The following is an 18,795-nucleotide window of genomic DNA, read 5'->3' as shown; positions in this document are numbered from 1 at the left end:
TAAAGCTGTGGGTTCATTATACTATTATCTCTACTATTTTGTTAGAAATTTTCAGTAATAAAAAATTTAAAAATGAATGCTGACACAATCATAGTATTTTTTTCTAAAGGCCCAGTAGAGTCATCACTCACTGATAGTAAAGATCGATCTGTACTTCAAACTAAGCTACTGAAAACCTAGGGCCTTTGTAAGGAAAGCCATGAGTATAAGCGAGAGGTGAGGTTAGCCAAGTAAGAGTAAATATACTATTAACTTTAAACCCCCAGGTACAGAAATTATAGTATAGCTGCCACCATCCACCTGACTTATTATACTAGAATACTAAGAACAGGAAAATTTAAAACAATTAATCTTTTGGACATATTTGACTAGTCCAAATTTTTTTCTAAACAAAGAAACAAAGATAACTATTCAATGCTTTAAAAATAGACAAAATCAAATACCAAGAAGCCGTTGGAATGAAGCACATTGCCTTGGAAACCAGGAAGTTAGCAACTGAACAAACACAAAGGAAGAATTCTATTATTAGCAAATGCTTATAGCTCAAGAAGGCAGGTGGGAGATTTTATTATATGGTACCTACGTCATAAGTTGCTGTGAGGATGAAAAGAGTTAATATAAATAAAGTGCTTAGGACAGTTCCTGGAACATAGTAAGCACTATGTATGAGTTAGCTATCATTATTGCTAGTATTATTATTACACAGATAGATTACTGTGTTTATTTTCACGTTAGTATCTGATTTCACTTGGCAAAATTCAACGAGAAAGCCATAACCGTGCATTCCTGATAGCCACCCACAATTTCCAGGGATTGAAGGCAGATGATTACTTACAAGCAGTTTCCTGAGACTTTTAGTTACCTTGAAAGGATTGATTTTATTCCCCAATGGTCAACTGACTCTAAGAGAAGCAGAAAAACCTATACGTAAAACCTCTTTCTCTGTTAACAGAGTTTTCCCATAGATCTTCATCTAAATAAAGACAAACCTGTGTACCTTTATATGTAAGCTGATGGTACACAAGGAAAAAAGTACAAACCATTCTCACCAACTCACTTCCACAAGCTTCAGTTGCAATTTACAGAATAAGGCCACAACTCTGAAATTACTTTACCTTCATTTCTTTTTTTTTTCCTCTTAAGTTTTGTCAAGTCCCATACAAAATTCTAACATTACTGAGGAACAGGGAAAAAAAAACTTTAGGGGCCTCAGAGTTTTGGAGTGTAGTGTTATATGAATATAAACCTGTGTGTTTGGTTTTTATGTTGCCATGCATAGCTGAAAACGAAAACAGTGATTTTGTTGAATAGAAAGTGCATGTGTTAATAATAACAGGAGAAAGGAGAACTTCCTCAAAATAAACTGCCCTGATTTGATAGCCAGACACATACTCCTCTGTGCTTCCCATACAGAACATCGTCTTCCATCAGCCATACAAGGTGGCACAGGGCAATAAAGTGGAAAAGCTAGGGTAGTGAAACCAACCCCAAGCTTATTTCCAAGAACCTCCTAGGTCTTTTTGGTATAGCCACTCATGATGTCAGTAATGGCTTCTTAAATTATTTAGTAATGAAAGTAATAATGTACTAATCAAAAGTCTGGGAATAGTACATGTAGTTTCCAATTCACAGGAGCCAAAGATGAATATAAATATTTTAATCACACAAAAATGGCTCTAAATTACATTATGAAAAACAGTTGTGATACTGGCATTTCAGTTTATCCTGGAAGGTAAACGGCAATTTTTTCAGCTGTGTTGGCTGACCACATAAAATGCAATAAAATAACATGCATGCTAGAGCAAAAACAAATAAAGGATAATAGACACTAAACCTAAAAGATAAAGAATTACTAAAATTACCTGGATGAAATTTCCATTTTAACTTTAGAAATGAAGTAATAAAAATAAAGCCCTTTTCTCAAATTACACAAAGAAGGGCCAAAGAAGTTTATGCTCCAGCTCAGCCTGAATAGATGCGTTCGATCACCAGACAGCTAATGAATATTTTAAAATCTGGGCTCGGGTCTGTCACAGACACCTTACCCAGGGTAAAATAAAAGCTCACATTCTCTCACAGTAAATTCCAAGGAGTATTCCAAATTCTTTCCCTGAATTAGAATTTTATTTGAAATAAGTGGGGCACAAACGAATTACTATGAATTTGAGTTAGCTAAACAGGCAGTTTTGCTAGAATGTACTTGTGGTCAAAGATTTTGACTTGTAGTGTGGCTCTGTGACTCTGAGGGCCCAGAATGTGGAGGAAAGGGGGAACATCCATCGGGTCTCTGGTCTTTATACTGTATCAAAGACAAGTTGGGTCCCTGTTTTCTGGACTAAACACAGAGTTGGAATCCAAATACATGGGATAGACTAGAGGCAACACAGAGGGAATGAGAAGGGAGGAGTGAGGCAATGGTTTTTTTTAAAGTCAGTCATCTGGATGATAATTTGGCTGAGAGCGACTCTGAAATTTACTTGAGAGCTTTGTTGCCTAACAAGGCTGGTGGATCAAAGATGCAAGCAAAATACTTTTCTCTGACTCGGTAACTATGTTGACATCAATAAACAATCCAAAGAGAGACAATAACTTAAAACATTTTTTTCAGAATAATTTAATCTCAATGGAAAGATAAAACATTCATAATATATTACCTTATATTTTCCTTTAATAATGCCTTCAAACAATCTTTCCTTGGTTCCATAAAAAGGCAAACAACCGCTTAGCAGGATAAAAAGGATCACGCCACAACCCCAGACATCTACAGGTTTTCCATAAGGCTCTCTCTTGACAACTTCTGGGGCCATAAAATGAGGTGTTCCAACACGCCCTATATTTAAAATGACAACATCAAGGAAAAAATGTTTACATAAAATGGGCTTCCTCCCCATTTGAAAACTGAAAATAACAGTGTGAATAACAAGTTTAACAATGTAAATATTACCACCTTTTCCCTCCTCTATAAAATCAAGGGAAAAAAAGGCAGAAAGAAAAAAATTATTTATCTAATCACCTCTTGAAAAGACTGAGTCCAGGAGAGAGAGGTACTCTGTCTTCTAACGCTGCTACTCCCTATTGAATTCTGCAGAGTGCATGGTAAATATTTACCTATTTCTTACATCATGAAGAAGTTGTTTAAATTTTATAATTTTCACATGTTTGAAAAAAATTACTAAAAATACAGAGCAGAGACAGTGGCAGGGAGAGGGGGAACAAGTGAGAAAATATCCATGGAGAAAAAGATTACTTTTGATTGCCAAACAGAAATTCTCAAATTAAACCTAATGCTGAGAACTTTTGCTTGGAATGTGACTCTGAATCTGAAATCCTGTTCAGTAGATTTTAGGAACTAATTGCAGCAATTAACAATGGTTAACAATATTTTGTTATAATAGGATTTTAGCTTCCTTCAAATATTAATATTGGAAGAGAATGAGAGCAAATATATGACATAAGCCAAAGCAAAATCATGAGGCTCTTCCCATTAGATTCTCTTTGATTTCTACCTTCTTTAAAGTGTTTTTCTTTTTCTTTTTCCCTATCAAAATTAGGTTTCAGGAAGGAATCTGAAAGCAGTTTGCACACCAGTAGCCATCTTTAACTCAGCACCCTCTTTTCTTCTGTAGAACAAAAGATTTGTATCCTAGGGAAATTCCTGTGGGAGGGGACGGCCTGCCAGATTTGATAGCTCTTCTAGCTCTAGGCGGGCCGAGTGCCCTCCTCTCCTCCCTTCCCCCTACACCCCCCACCTCGTCATCTTTATGGAGAGCTCGGAACAGTGTTCAGTTTAGAAAAAGACCTCAGAGATCTTCTAATCCAGCTAGAGAGAAAGCCTCTATCATAAAGTCTTGTTGGTGATTGTCAAACCTGGTTAGGATGGAAATGGTTGGGAACAGCTCTGAGCTTGTGCACTGGGAATGTTCCTTTGCTGTAAATCATGGGTCCCCTTCTTCCCCCATGACAGGGGAGATTATGTTCAGGGTTCAGAGAGTGAAAATATTTTTATTTAAAACGTATGGTAGATCAGAGGAAACTCTGTGCCGGTTAGAAGGAAAGATTTTTATTTTCATTTTGCCCCATTTAGTTTCCTCAAGTAACATAAAGAAGCTTGAAATGATGAGAACTAAGCCTCCTACTTCATTAACAGCTGGGACAGGGCAGTGCCCTTGGAGAAATGTGCCTTGGTCTGATGGACAGGAGCTGGTAAAAGTAGGGAGAAGCAGGGTAAGAGATCAGAGTACTCATACCAGGGCACCAGCCAGGTACCTGCTGGTGGTTGGGATACTGCTTGGAAACGCAACTTGACTCTTACTACAAGACAGGGCCAAGCAACTCAAAATGCAGGTCTCAATCTGGGACTAGTCAAGAGCCCCCGTGGCCAGCCCTGGCCACCCACGGAGAGGTTCTCTCCATTTATCTAGATTGAAGACTACCACGGTACTGGAGAATCAGTGTTCATCCTTAAGGAAAATACATGTTTTTTGGTTAAGGAATTTGCTCATAAATGAAACATCGTGTGTTCTAGTCACTCAGTCATGTCTGACTCTTTGCGACTCCATGGACTGTTAGCCCGCCAGGCTCCACTGTCAGTGGAGTTCTCCAGTCAAGAATATTGGACTGGGTTGCCATTCCCTTCTTCAAGGGATCTTCCTGACCCAGGGACTGAACCTGGGTCTCCTGCATTGCAGGCAGATTCTTTACCACCTGATCCACCAGGGAAGTGAAAGAATTTATAGGAGTGGATTTTTTTAAAATTAATTAATTATTTATTTATTTTTTCAGTGGGTTTTGTCATACATTGATATGAATCAGCCATAGATTTACACGTATTCCCCATCCCGATCCCCCATCCCAAGAACAGCATGTATATTATCTATGGTGAAATAGGAGTGGATTTTAAAAAAATTTATTTCATGCAGATTGGTAGAATGTGAAAGGACTGGAGTTACCCTTTAACATATACTGACCTCCCCAATTTCCTGGTTTGTGATCACTTGACTTTTCCTTCTTTGTGGTCACTTGATTTTTATGATGCTGACCACAGAATTCTAAGAATGAGAAGCCAAATTACCAAACCAAATTAAATGTCACTGTATATGAGACACTTCAGATGTGCATTTAAAAAATTTAAATGTTAGTTTTTTTGATAATATAATAAAACCTTATTATCCAGAACCTCAGGGAAGGGGGAGTTGTTCTGAATAGGTATACATTCATTATACTTTAGGACTTGAATCTTTACACACCCACCCCTTTTTACTTTAAGAATTTTGGATGGCTCTCTTACTATAATTTCCTGACTTCTTTTATACAAGATGCTGCAAATAATTCAATCTTTTCTTGATGACTCAGAATTATTATTGTGATACCAATGAAAGAAATCTGGTATAGAACCAAAAATGCATTGCATACCCCAGAGAATAAAGGTTTATTTTTTTCAGTATAAAAGGCGGCTGTGCTTTCCAACTTTTGGTATCTGCTCAACGTACTTTTTTTTTGGTCAGGCTTTCATTTCTTTTCTTTCACTATGCTTACTCTAGCCTTGTCTTCTCCTCATTTGTTGCATAAAATTTGCTATAAACTGTAAACTCATTAGAAACCAAATTCTTTCACTTAGTAAAAATTTCCCAAGTGCCTGCTGGGTCCTAGACACAGTGGTCTAGGACCACTGGGGACATACAAGGGATAAGCCATGGTCCCCCTTTGCCCTCACAAGGCTCAGTCTTTGATATAATTACAAACCCCTGCATGAAATGCTACATGACGGCATGTAGGCCAGACAGCTATGGGAACATGGGAGAGAAGGAACAGGGTTACCTAACTTGGGATGGTGAAAATCAGCCTGCTTCTAAGACTATTTCATTAACTAGATACACAAAATGACAAAAGGCATTCTAACCGGAGGGAAAGGCAGGTGTAAGCTATGAAGGAACGTCAATCCACAAAACTTTCTGAAAAATGGAAGCATGTCAGCCTCAGAGTGTGTCTTCACATGCTTACTTGAGAGAACCATGAACAGGTATTAAGGGCAGGAAATGTCTTGCTGCTATTACATTTATTTTCTAGGTTCCTAGTTATATTCTGGATAAGTGCGTTTTCCAAACAGCTGAGTTTCTGATAGGGAACGTGTAAATATCTGTAAATGACTTTTTACTATATAGAACATATAATGGACAGAATTACTTTTGATTTGGAGGACTGAGTGGTCAAAGATTCCAATCTAACAGGAAAATAGCTTTCTTTTAGATATTAGCAAATGAGCTGATACATTTTCAGAAGTGTCTTAAACAACATGAAAACTTTTTACAAGAGAAATCATTTATCCTCTATCTATATATGTATATTGCATTTTAAAGACATTGTAATGTTTGAATTAGTAATGCAAGCAAATGTATGTTTAAGAAATGACAGTATTTTGACCACCACAAAGTATTTTAACTCTGTAAGGACTGAGAAAAGTAAATTTTGCACAACTGATACACTGTGGATTAAAAATCAGCTTTAAAAATACAAACTTGATGGGAAAGATTCATGGACTTTAGGAAACTAGATTAACATGTAAAAAATGTCTGGATAAGTCATGAATCTGTTTTTCCCCTTCAGTCAAGGTACATAGTAAAATGAAGCCCATACTATCTTTAATGCTAACAGGATGCAAATTGAGATCAAGAGAAACAAAGTCACTCTAAATGGCCAATATACATATAACAGCATATAAAAGGAATTCATTTTATATCATATCATCCCATCAACCTTGAGGATGTAATCGTCAGAATTTGTTATTTAATTGTGTAGTCTTAACACGGGGGTGCTCTGTACAAATAGTGGATGTGAGAGAGTTAAACAGCAGTGTTTGTTTAGAAACAACTTGGGATTTGTAGTTGACTGCAAGATTAATATGAGCCACCAGTCTTACAACAGGGTTGTCTAAAAAGCTCATGCAATTTGGGGAGGCTAATAGGAATGTAAGATCCACAGCAAAAGCAGTGATAGCTTTAAGTTTCTATGCGTTGGAAGTGCCTGGAGATGTGCTCAGTTTTGGCTCCGTACCTGGTGCAGTCAGGAGACTAAAGCAGTTTATGTGAGGAATGATGGCTAAATCAACCTAGGCGAGTTAACTTGGATAAAAAGGCGGATATGATGGCAGTTTTAAAGCATCTGAATGACTATTGTGTGGAACGATTAAAATTGCTCACTGTGGCTCCAAAAGCCAGAAGTAGGACTCCTGGGTGGAAGTTATAGGAAGATAGACCTCTGTTTAATGCAAGGATGGATGTTTCAATAGTCAGGGAGCTTTTAAAAAATGGAATGAACTGTTCTGGGACATAATGAATTCTTTGCCACCTGAGGAATTCAACTAGAGCTCAGTCTTTTGCAGGGAATTTTATGAGAGAATTCAATCATTAGTTTACAAGACTGGAGAAGTTAAGGACTCTTTGAATTCTGATTCAGTGATTCTATGATTAAGCTGCATGTTGCTACCTGACCCTATGGTCAGTCTTCTGATTGCAGATGATAGATAAGTTTCAAACTTTTCATTGGTTTTGAATTCACTAGTTCATTAGAATTAGAAGAAAAAATAATCAGTTTTCAAAACTATACTCAACCTGCAATTTCTCATATTCGTGGAAACGATTAACTAGAAGAAAACACAAAACTAGAAGAAAATCTAAACACAATTTAATTTTGGAGGGCAATGTGGTAAAATAATGATTTAAAGACTACAACTATGACTCATAGCTCATTTTTCAGAAAATGGCCTATGTTAATACTGCTTTGATGTTTTAGTAACAGTAAATGAAATGAAATGAAACACTCTGTGTAAAAGATTATTATTTTGATATTTATCATTTGTCAGGTATTCAAATTTAATATAAGCATTCTTGAAAGATGACAAGTTTAAAAAGGTTCTGTTGATATTTTTCCTCTTTGTGAAGGCCGGCAGTACTTGGAGATGAAAAATAGAAAGCAATGGCTAGAAGATTGGTAGTTGGTAGAATGGAGAACTAAGCAATTTGCAAAACTAAAGAACAAAACTAAAAACAGGGCAGCATTCTGAGCTGGAATCTACTGAAAGGAATAAATAAAACGAAATGCTTGAATCTGTAATTAGCATCCACCTCTGCATACTGGTGAAGAAAGTTTGTTTGTTTTTTTTTTTTAAGAAAGTTTGTTTTAACTTTTCTTCCTTTTTTATTCTGGCATGGGAATTTTCTAGTTATGTTTGCTTCAGCTAATAATAAAATCAGTCTGTGCTCATATCTGCTTGCTCTTCCTAAACACACAGACTGATGGCCTGAGTGTGACTCTTTCACAAACGAAAAGAAGAAAGCAGTGTGAAATTAAAAATCAGCCACAGATATAACCTGAAAGGAGTGAATCCACACACTTTAGATTTGACTTCATTTGGCCAATTCAACTTTAAAAGTCACTTTGCCTCAAAACCACTACAATATTGTAAAGTAACTAGCCTCCAACTAATAAAAATAAATGAAAAAAAAAAATAAAAAAGGAAAAAAAAAAGTCACTTTGCCTCAAATATCACCTTCTTCCAATACTGTTTTAACCTCTGTATGTTGGGTCTCTTCCCTGTTAAATGTTGAGGATACAAAGAGTAAAAAGTTGGAGTCTATTCTTAAGGGACTAAAATTCTAATTATGATTATAGAATTATTAAATTCAAAACTATATTATGGCACTTTTTTGGGGTGTGGGTAGAACGTGGTATGAAACACTGAGGATAAACTAATATTGAAAATTTTACACCAGCCTAAAAAGTGATGCGGTTTTGAAGGAAATTAAAAAAAAAACATTCTTACCTCCAGCTACAAGTCCAGACTCCCCTAATTGAATAGCTACCCCAAAGCCCCCAAGTTTAACAGGTGCCGAATTTTCCTTTGAGGCAAGGAGAACACAGTGGGGCTGAAAAGAAGAACAAACAAACCAAAGAAAATGATTAATTTTCAATCACAAAGCCAAGTAACATGACCGTATTTGTTGTTGTTCAGTTGCTAAGTTGCGTCTGAGTCCTTGTGACCCCATGGACTGCAGCCTGTTAGGCTCCTCTGTCCATAGGATTTCCCAGGCATGAATACTAGAGTGGGTTGCCATTTCCTTCTCCAGGGGATCTTCCCAGACCAAGGATCAAACCTGCGTCTCCTGCATTGGCAGGTGGATTCTTAACCACTGAGGCATCAAGGAAGCCCATATAGTAAAATAAAAACTCCTGGAATTAGTTTGGATGCTTGAATTATTTGTCTATTCTCCTGTCTGGCTGATTTCTCCAAAGACTTACCTGTTTTTTCCAACATTTTTCAGGAATTATTTGCTTCCAAGATTAGGGTATGGTGCTCCAAGCACCACTACTCAGGAAGAATGGATGTTCAAGACAGACAGATGTGTTTTCTGCCTTTTCATGCAATATTTTCTCTCAGTGAGTGAGAGCCTACATTTGTTTAAGGAAAAGTATATTTTACACCTAAGTTTCTTGAAATCTGACTTGATCTACAGAGCCACTGTATCTTGGCCCTTAGGGGATGTTGATGACCCTTTCTCTGCCCCCTCTCCCACCATCCTATTTTTCTTTATTTGTTCGACTTCCAAGTAAGATTTAATGACTTTAATTGAGCCCTTCTCCTCGGGAATTCAATGCTCTTCCTTGCTGGGGTCTCTTCTCTGGATGTGCCCTTCCTCTCTGTGGGAAGTGGAAGTGAGAAAAGAGAAGGGGGGAAGGAGACTACTGGGCTGGCCTCTAGTCCAGGGTAAAGACACCCTCCCACCCCCCGCCTGAGGAGCAGCTGCTTGACCAGGGCTAAGAATCATATGATTTTTGGTTACAGTGAGAGTCTCTTCATAGAACCTAATCCTCCTGCATCTGCCTTTTTCTGGGACCGTGTTGGGGCTGGTGTCAGGAAGGCATTTAATTGTAGGGAACTTTGGTCTCTGCTCAAATACTACGCTCCTCTCTGTGACTAACATTACATATGCTATGACCTGCTCTTAAAATATCAGTTTAGTGAAAAAGGCAAGCCTCTTCAGGCTTGGAAGATAAAGGTATTTTTTATTCTCTCCCACACTTGATCAGATGTAAAATGACCCAGTTTTAGTTCAGGTTTAGCCTAGATGATAGTGGGCATGAAGAGACCCATGCAATAAAATTCTGAGCTGGTACACCCAGAGTGATGTTTAATGATGGATATGCAAAAGTGGGAAGGATTCTTTTATACTTTAGAAGTTATTTTTTGTCCAAGGGTATTTAAAGACCTTTACAACAGAGTGTAGCACAAAGAAAAATGAGCCCTTGAGTATAAATGTGTGTATGAGTGAGAGTAAGAGGAGAGAAAAAGCAAGCGTACATGGGTGGTGAGCAAACTGCAGGAAGACACAAAGTAACTGGTAGGGTCTACAGAAAGACAGGCAAACCTCTACAGAAACCAACTGACAGAGTGCTCTCTCTCAATGCAAACTCTCAGTTGGTTCAAACAGAGATCAATGATAAGAGATCTAGTGTGGGGCATGGCAAATGAACAAGCCTAGAAAAGGATGGGCCTGATGCAGAAGAAGAAAATACAGAACAGACCCAGACAGGGTCTCCCCACCAGTGTCATCATTACCTTCTTAGGAAGGAGTAGTAGAAGCTTAAATTGGAATCCCAGAGTATACACTTTATAGTTTGTTGACTATATCTACCTTGGACGTGGGATAGCTCCTCTCGGCCACTCCTGCACCGTTGCAGCCTGGTGCTCTCGGTTGCCGCCCCTGACCTTGGGCATGGGGTAGCTCCTCTCAGCCGCGCTTCTGCGCGCTGCGTCGCAGCCGCCGCGCTTCTGCGCGCTGCGTCGCAGCCGCCGCGCTTCTGCGCGCTGCGTCGCAGCCGCCGCGCTTCTGCGCGCTGCGTCGCAGCCGCCGCGCTTCTGCGCGCTGCGTCCCAGCCGCCGCGCTTCTGCGCGCTGCGTCCCAGCCGCCGCGCTTCTGCGCGCTGCGTCCCAGCCGCCGCGCTTCTGCGCCGCCCTTCTGCGCGCTGCGTCACAGCCACCGCCCTTCTGCGTGCTGCGTCACAGCCACTGCACTTCTGGCGGAGAGGAGCTACCCCACGTCCGAGGTCAGGGGCGGCAGCCAAGAGGCGCTACCCCATGTCCGAGGTCAGGGGCGGCGGCCGAGACTAGCTACCCCACGTCTGAGGTCAGGGGCGGCGGCCAAGAGGAGCTACCCCAAGTCCAAGGAGCACAGGCTGTGCAGGCGCAGGAGGGCAGAGAGGAGCTACTCCACGTTCAAGGTCAGGAGGGGCAACCACGTCCAAGCGGCTGCGCTTTGCTGGAGCAGCCGTTAAGAGCTACCCCACATCCAAGGTAAGAGAAATCCAAGTAAGAAGGTAGGTGTTGCAAGAGGGCATCAGACGGAAGACACACTGAAACCATACTCACAGAAAACTAACCAATCTGATCACATGGACCACAGCCTTGTCTAACTCAATGAAACTAAGCCATGCCGTGTGGGGCCACCCAAGATGGATGGGTCATGGTGGAGAGGTCTGACAAAATGTGGTCCACTGGAGAAGGGAATGGCAAACCACTTCAGTGTTCTTGCCTTGAGAACCCCGTGAACAGTATGAAAAGGCAAAATGATAGGATACTGAAAGAGGAACTCCCCAGGTTGGTAGATGCCCAATATGCTACTGGAGATCAGTGGAGAAATAACTCCAGAAAGAATGAAGGGATGGAGCCAAAACAAAAACAATACCCAGTTGTGAATGTGACTGGTGATAGAAGCAAGGTCTGATGCTGTAAAGAGCAATATTGCATAGGAACCTGGAATGTTAGGTCCATGAATCAAGGCAAATTGGAAGTTGTCAAACAGGAGATGGCAAGAGTGGACTGGAATGGGTGAACTTAACTCAGATGACCATTTTATCTACTACTGTGGGCAGGAATCCCTTAGAAGAAATGGAGTAGCCATCATGGTCAACAAAAGAATCTGAAATGCACTACTTGGATGCAGTCTCAAAAACGAAAGAATGATCTCTGTTCATTTCCAAGGCAAACCATGCAATATCACAGTTATCCAAGCATATGTCCCAACCAGTAACGCTGAAGAAGCTGAAGTTGAATGGTTCTATGAAGACCTACAAGACCTTTTAGAACTAACACCCCGCAAAAATGTCCTTTTCATTATAGGGGACTGGAATGCAAAAGTAGGAAGTCAAGAAACACCTGGAGTAACAGGAAAATTTGGCCTTGGAGTATGGAATGAAGCAGGGCAAAGGCTAATAAGAGTTTTGCCAAGAGAACACACTGGTCATAGCAAACACCCTCTTCCAACAACACAAGAGAAGACTCTACACATGGACATCACCAGATGGTCAACACTGAAATCAGATTGATTATATTCTTTGCAGCCAAAGATGGAGAAGCTCTATACAAAGAAGCTCAGCAAAAACAAGACTGGGACCTGACTGTGGCTCAGATCATGAACTCCTTATTGCCAAATTCTGACTTAAATTGAAGAAAGTAGGGAAAATCACTAGACCATTCAGGTACGACCTAAATCAAATCCCTTATGATTATTCAGTGGAAGTGAGAAATAGATTTAAGGGACTAGATCTGATAGACAGAGTGCCTGATGAACTATGGACGGAGGTTTGTGACATTGTACAGGAGACAGGGATCAAGACCATCCCCATGGAAAAGAAATGCAAAAAAGCAAAATAGCTGTCTGAGGAGAATCTACAAATAGCTGTGAAAAGAAGAGAAGTGAAAAGCAAAGGAGAAAAGGAAAGATATTCCCATTTGAATAGAGAGTTCCAAAGAATAGCAAGGAGAGATAAGAAAGCCTTCCTCAGCAATCAATGCAAAGAGATAGAGGAAAACAACAGAACAGGACAGACTAGAGATCTCTTTAAGAAAATTAGAGATATCAAGGGAGCATTTCATGCAAAGATAGACTCGATAAAGGACAGAAATGGTAAGGACCTAACAGAAGCAGAAGATATTAAGAAGAGGTGGCAAGAATACACAGAAGAACTGTACAAAAAAGATCTTCATGACCCAGATAATGATGGTGTGATCATTCAACTAGAGCCAGACATCCTGGAATGTGAAGTCAAGTGGGTCTTAGGAAGCATCACTATGAACAAAGCTAGTGGAGGTGATGGAATTCCAGTTGAGCTATTTCAAATCATGAAAGATGATGCTGTGAAAGTGCTGCACTCAATATACCAGCAAATTTGGAAAACTCAGCAGTGGCCACAGCACTGGAAAAAGGTCAGTTTTCATTCCAATCCCGAAGAAAGGCAATGCCAAAGAATGCTCAAACTACCACACAATTGCACTCATGTCACACGCTAGTAAAGTAATGCTCAAAATTCTCCAAGTCAGGCTTCAATAAATACGTGAACCGTGAACTTCCAGATGTTCAAGCTAGTTTTAGAAAAGGCAGAGGAACCAGAGATCAAATTGCCAACATCCGCTGGATCATCGAAAAAGCAAGAGAGTTCCAGACAAACATCTATTTCTGCTTTATTGACTGTGCCAAAGCCTTTGACTGTGTGGATCACAATAAACTGTGGAAAATTCTGAAGGAGATGGGAATACCAGGCCACCTGACCTGCCTCTTGAGTAACCTATATGCAGGTCAGGAAGCAACAGTTAGAACTGGACATGGAACAATGGACTGGTTCCAAATAGGAAAAGGGGTACGTCAAGGCTGTATATTGTCACCCTGCTTATTTAACTTATATGCAGAGTACATCATGAGAAATGCTGGGCTGGATGAAGCACAAGCTAGAATCAAGACTGCCGGGAGAAATATCAATAACCTCAGACATGCAGATGACACCACCCTTAGGGCAGAAAGTGAAGAAGAACTAAAGAGCCTCTTGATGAAAGTGAAAGAGGAGAGTGAAAAAGTTGGCTTAAAGCTCAACATTCAGAAAACGAAGATCATGGCATCTGGTCCCATCACCTCATGGGAAATACATGAGGAAACAGTGGAAACAGTGTCAGACTTTATTTTTTTGGGCTCCAAAATCACTGCAGATGGTGATTGCAGTCATGAGATTAAAAGACGCTTACTCCTTGGAAGGAAAGTTATGACCAACCTAGATAGCATATTAAAAAGCAGAGACATTACTTTGCCAACAAAGGTCTGTCTAGTCAAGACTATGTTTTTTCCAGTGGTCATGTATGGATGTGAGATTTGGACTGTGAAGAAAGCTGAGTGCTGAAGAATTGATGCTTTTGAATTGTGGTGTTGGAGAAGACTCTTGAGAGTCCCTTGGACTGCAAGTCGATCCAACCAGTCCATCCTGAAGGAGATCAGTCCTGGGTGTTCATTGGAAGGACTGATGCTGAAGCTGAAACTCCAATACTTTGGCCACCTGATGCAAAGAACTGACTCATTGGAAAAGACCCTGATGCTGGGAGGGATTGGGGGCAGGAGGAGAAGGGGACGACAGAGGATGAGATGGCTGGATAGCATCACCGACTCAATGGACATGAGTTTGGGTAAACTCCAGGAGTTGGTGATGGACAGGGAGGCCAGGTGTGCTGTGATTCATGGGGTCGCAAAGAGTCGGACACGACTGAGCGACTGAACTGAACTGAACTCACTATATTTAAGCTTAAGTTAATGTTACAGTGAGATTTATCCAACAGGGTGTGGATTCAGTTACTCTCAATAAACCCTTTAGTGAGATAAGTCATAAAATTGGAACTTAAAAGAATAAACAAAGAAACCACCATACATAAATGGATAGAAGACTCTAGTAATGTTAAGTAATGTTAAGTGTTTGGGAGGGAAAATTAAGCTGGTATGGAGGTAGGTGTTACAGGTTTGGAGACTAGGGAGCTGCTATTTAGTAAGACAAGGAGTGTCAGAGAAGACCTCTCTAATAGGGTAATAGATGAAGACACACCAAAATGAAGCGGCAGAAAGTCACAGGGAGGTAAGATCTTGGTGTGGAGCAGACTATGTAGAAAAGCTCAGAGGCACGAAGGGGGTTGTTATGCTTGGAGAAGAGTGAGGAAGCCAGTGTGTTGGGAAAGGAATGAACAAAGGTAAGAGTGGTAGGAAATGAGATTCGGATGATCAACCACCCTACTGTCTAGGGTTTTGAAGTCAAGGACAGAGCTCTGGGTTTTAGGCTGAGCAAGATGGGAAACCATTGGGAAGTTTTGAACAGGAGAGCATGAAGATCAGTTTTAGGTTTGGAAAGGATCACTTGAGCTGCTGTGGGGAGAAGAAATGGCAAGGGCGCAAGAATGGATGAAAGGAGACCAGGTAGGAGGCTTCCGTGGGTGTTCAGGCAAGAGAAGATGGTGATTTGGACTAGACCAGAGTGATAGAGGCCAGGAGGGTAAAAAGTGGTCAGATTCAGGATATGTTCTGAAGGTAAATTTGACAAGAACTGCTGCTGGATATGGGATGTGAAAGAGAGATAGGTCAAGTATGGTAATTAGGTTTTTGTCCTGAGCAACTGAGTGAAAATGAGGATGTCATTTACTGAATTTGGGAAACACAGGAGTAGAAATATGAAAGAGGGATCGAGAATTTGGTTTCACACAAATTGAGTGTGAGGTCATGTAAGACAGGAGAGGGAAGGCTGGGACTAGAGAGATAAATTTGGGATCAAAAGCATGTACATAATATTTATAGCCAAGATAATGAATGAAATCACTTAGGGAGTGAACTACTAATAGAGAAGATGAGGTCACAGAATTGAGACCTGGTACACACCAGTATTTGAGGCAAGGAAGATGAGAACAATCGAGCAAAGGAAACAAAATGTCTGGACAGTGAAGCAGGGGGAAAATCAGAAGACACTGGTGTACTGAAAGGCTACTAAGAAGTCATTAAAGATGAGAATTGATCATGATATCTGGCAACTTGAAATTCACTGATGACCTCGTTAAGAAGGATTTTGGTGGTATGAAAGTGAAAGTGAAGTTGCTCAGTCGTGTCCAACTCTTTGTGACCCCATGGGACTGTAGCCTGCTAGACTCCTCCATCCATGGGATTCTACAGGCAAGAATACTGGAGTGGGTTGCCATTTGGTGGTATAACAGAGACAAAAATCCCCACTGAACTATGTTCAAGAGAGAATAGGAAGAGATGATGTGGAAATAGTAAATTCAGATATCTTTCAAAACTTAACTGTAGTAGGATTAGAAAATTGGGATGTAGCTATAAGAGAATGTGAAGCCAAGGAAGTTTCTTTAACTTTTTAATATTTACAACTGGAGAAACCAAATTAACAAAGCCTTCATGTACCAATCACCCAGTTTCACAATTATTGACATTCTGTCATTATTGTTTTATCTATCTCCAACCATTTATTGTTATTATATTTTTGCTGAAGTCTTTTAAAACAAACCACATCATTTCACCAGTAAAATGTTCACGTATGGGGAATCTGCATGAAAGGTGCCTGCAATTCCTTGTATAATACTTTACCTGTAACCCTATTTTAAAGGCACTTAAAAGAATTCTCCTTGTGGTTATACTTTCCATTTGTTACATACTGAGGTCAATTTGTTTTAACTAGATTTTGACTTAATTTGGTGTTCTGATTATACAAAACATGTTCATAAAGTTTCAAAGGCAACTGTTAGTTGCTCAGCCCTGTCTGAATTGACTCTTTGGGACTCTATGGACTGTAGCCTGCCAGACTCCTCTGTTCATGGGATTCTCCAGGCAAGAATACTGGAGTGGGTTGCCATTCCCTTCTCCAGGGGATCTTCCTGACCCAGGGATCAACCCTGGGTCTCCTGCATAACAGGCAGATCCTTTACTGTCTGAGCCACTAGGGAAGCCCAACCATATACAAATACCTTTCAGAGAGGCCTACCTTTTGTTCCCTCTCCTCAAGCCCAGTCTCTCCCTCCTCACTGGCAACTGTGTGTATCAGTTTTTGGTTTATCCTTCCATTGTTTTGTTTTGAAAATGAGACAATGCATACAAATACTCAAAATTTTCACATAACAACATATGCATTAGGTCACTCCATCAACATCTTCAGGGAAGTTTTGTTTTGTTTTTTAAAGACAGACATTTGCATGCTGGTGGGAAAGATCCTATAGAAAGGAAAAAAATGACCTCAGAAAAGAAGGGGGATGGGATGTAGTGTACAAGTAGGAAGGGGGTTGGCCCTAGTGACAGCGAGGGAGGCACCTGTAGATGCAGACAGATGTGAATGTTAGAAGATGAGGAAGTTCTCTTCTGAGCACTTCTATTTTCCATTTACTTGAAATAAAGTGATCAGCAATTGGCAGTGGGGAAGGAGGAGGGGGCTGTTGGCAGCGTGAGAAGAGTGAAGGTGTGAAAAAGTATTTTCAAAGGATAGGAAAATGAACTAAGACAGTGGTTCTCAAACTTTAGTATCATACAGAGTTTCTGGCCTACATCCCCCCAAATTTCTGACTCATAAGGTCTGGGATGAGGTTAAGAACATGCATTTCTAACAAGTTCCTGAGTGACGTTGATGCTACTAGTCTGGGAACCCATGCTTTGAGAAGCCCCAGACTAAGGAAATAGGGCAGGACTGCTGGCAGCATAGGAGCCCACTCAAGGTGTGTGGTCATGAGTTACCCATCAACACTATTCTGTGTTTACACCCAGCGGTCCTCATTTTAGCTGGGGGGGTTCAGGCCTGGAATGGGAGGTCAGCTGAATTTAACCAGGGTTGGGATTTAGATAAAGAGAGGCGGGTGATATCAGTAAGAGCACGAAACCAGCATATCCGTTTATTTCTTCTTTTCTACTTTTATCTTTTGTATAAAGAGCTAAGATAGCAACAAAGTTCAAGGAAGGGGAAGGGTGAGCGGAAGAGGATGTATGGGGATAAGCTAAGAACACTGAGACAAAAAGCAGAAAGCTCAGAATGAACAGGAAAAAGGCTCATACAAAGGAAGAACTAAGAAAAGCTTATACTCAAAATTGGGTCACAGTAGGGTCATTAGGGAACTGAAGATTGAAACAGAATTAGTGTTTTGAAAAGGGGATGGCTTAGGTGTGGAAAAATAGCTACCATGATAAAAAATTTATATTAGATTTTATGAAATAGAACATATAATAAATACTAGTCATTAAAAAATTCCTGCCAGGATTCTGAAAAGCTATTTGCACACCTGTGTTTATTGCAGCATTATTCACAATAGTCAAGAAGTGGAAGCAATGCAAATGTTCACTGACAGATGAATGGATAAAGAAAATGTGGTCTATACATACAGTGGAATATTATGTATCTTTAAAAAGTAGGAAATTCTGTCATATGGTACAACATGGGTGAACCTCAAGGATATTATGCTAAACAAAATAAGCCAGGCATAAAAAGCCAAATACTGTATGATTTGACTCAGATGAATTATCTAGAGTATTGAAAATCACAGAAAGTAGAAAGGTAGTTGCCAAGGGTAGGGGTAGAGAGAGGAGGGGTTCTTGTTTAGTGGACACAGAATTTCAGTTTTGCAAGATGAAAAATTTCTAGATACAAACACAACAATAAGTATATTTAGCACCACTGAAGAATATAAATATATTTACAAAGCATAAATATAACAATAAAAGTATATTTGCACAATATAAATATACTTAACACCACTAAACTATACATTTAAAAATAGTTAAGGTAGTTAATTTAATTTATGTGCTTTTTTACACCCCCCCCTGCACGAAATTCCTCCCAGACCAATACAGTAATGATCTTCCTTCTCAGAAGTTCTAGGGGGAAGCAAGAGCTACAAAATGTTTTTATTCTAGCAATTTAAAAATATTCCGTCCCATATGTCAAATTTATAACAAA

General features: G+C 40.0%; 1 protein-coding gene across 12 annotated transcripts in view; it reads right to left on the bottom strand.

Annotated features, from left to right (window-relative positions):
* Positions 1-18,795, bottom strand: part of CASK (calcium/calmodulin dependent serine protein kinase) — a 386,525-nt gene that overhangs the window by 132,072 nt on the left and 235,658 nt on the right. For 7 of the 12 annotated variants that reach the window (XM_061136699.1, XM_061136701.1, XM_061136702.1 and 4 more), the window contains exons 6-8: positions 8,819-8,921; positions 4,968-5,048; positions 2,655-2,830 (exon numbers count right to left, since the gene is read on the bottom strand). In XM_061136699.1, the coding sequence (XP_060992682.1) occupies positions 2,655-2,830; positions 4,968-5,048; positions 8,819-8,921 (360 nt within the window). The remainder of the gene's footprint in view (positions 1-2,654; positions 2,831-4,967; positions 5,049-8,818; positions 8,922-18,795) is intronic. The other 5 variants (XM_061136703.1, XM_061136704.1, XM_061136707.1 and 2 more) reach the window with 1 other exon arrangement.

This window comes from Dama dama, chromosome X (assembly GCF_033118175.1).
Source record: "Dama dama isolate Ldn47 chromosome X, ASM3311817v1, whole genome shotgun sequence".
Taxonomy (NCBI): domain Eukaryota; kingdom Metazoa; phylum Chordata; class Mammalia; order Artiodactyla; family Cervidae; genus Dama; species Dama dama.
The sequence above is the reverse complement of the archived record's forward strand: the minus strand, read 5'-3'. Positions and strand labels throughout refer to the sequence as shown.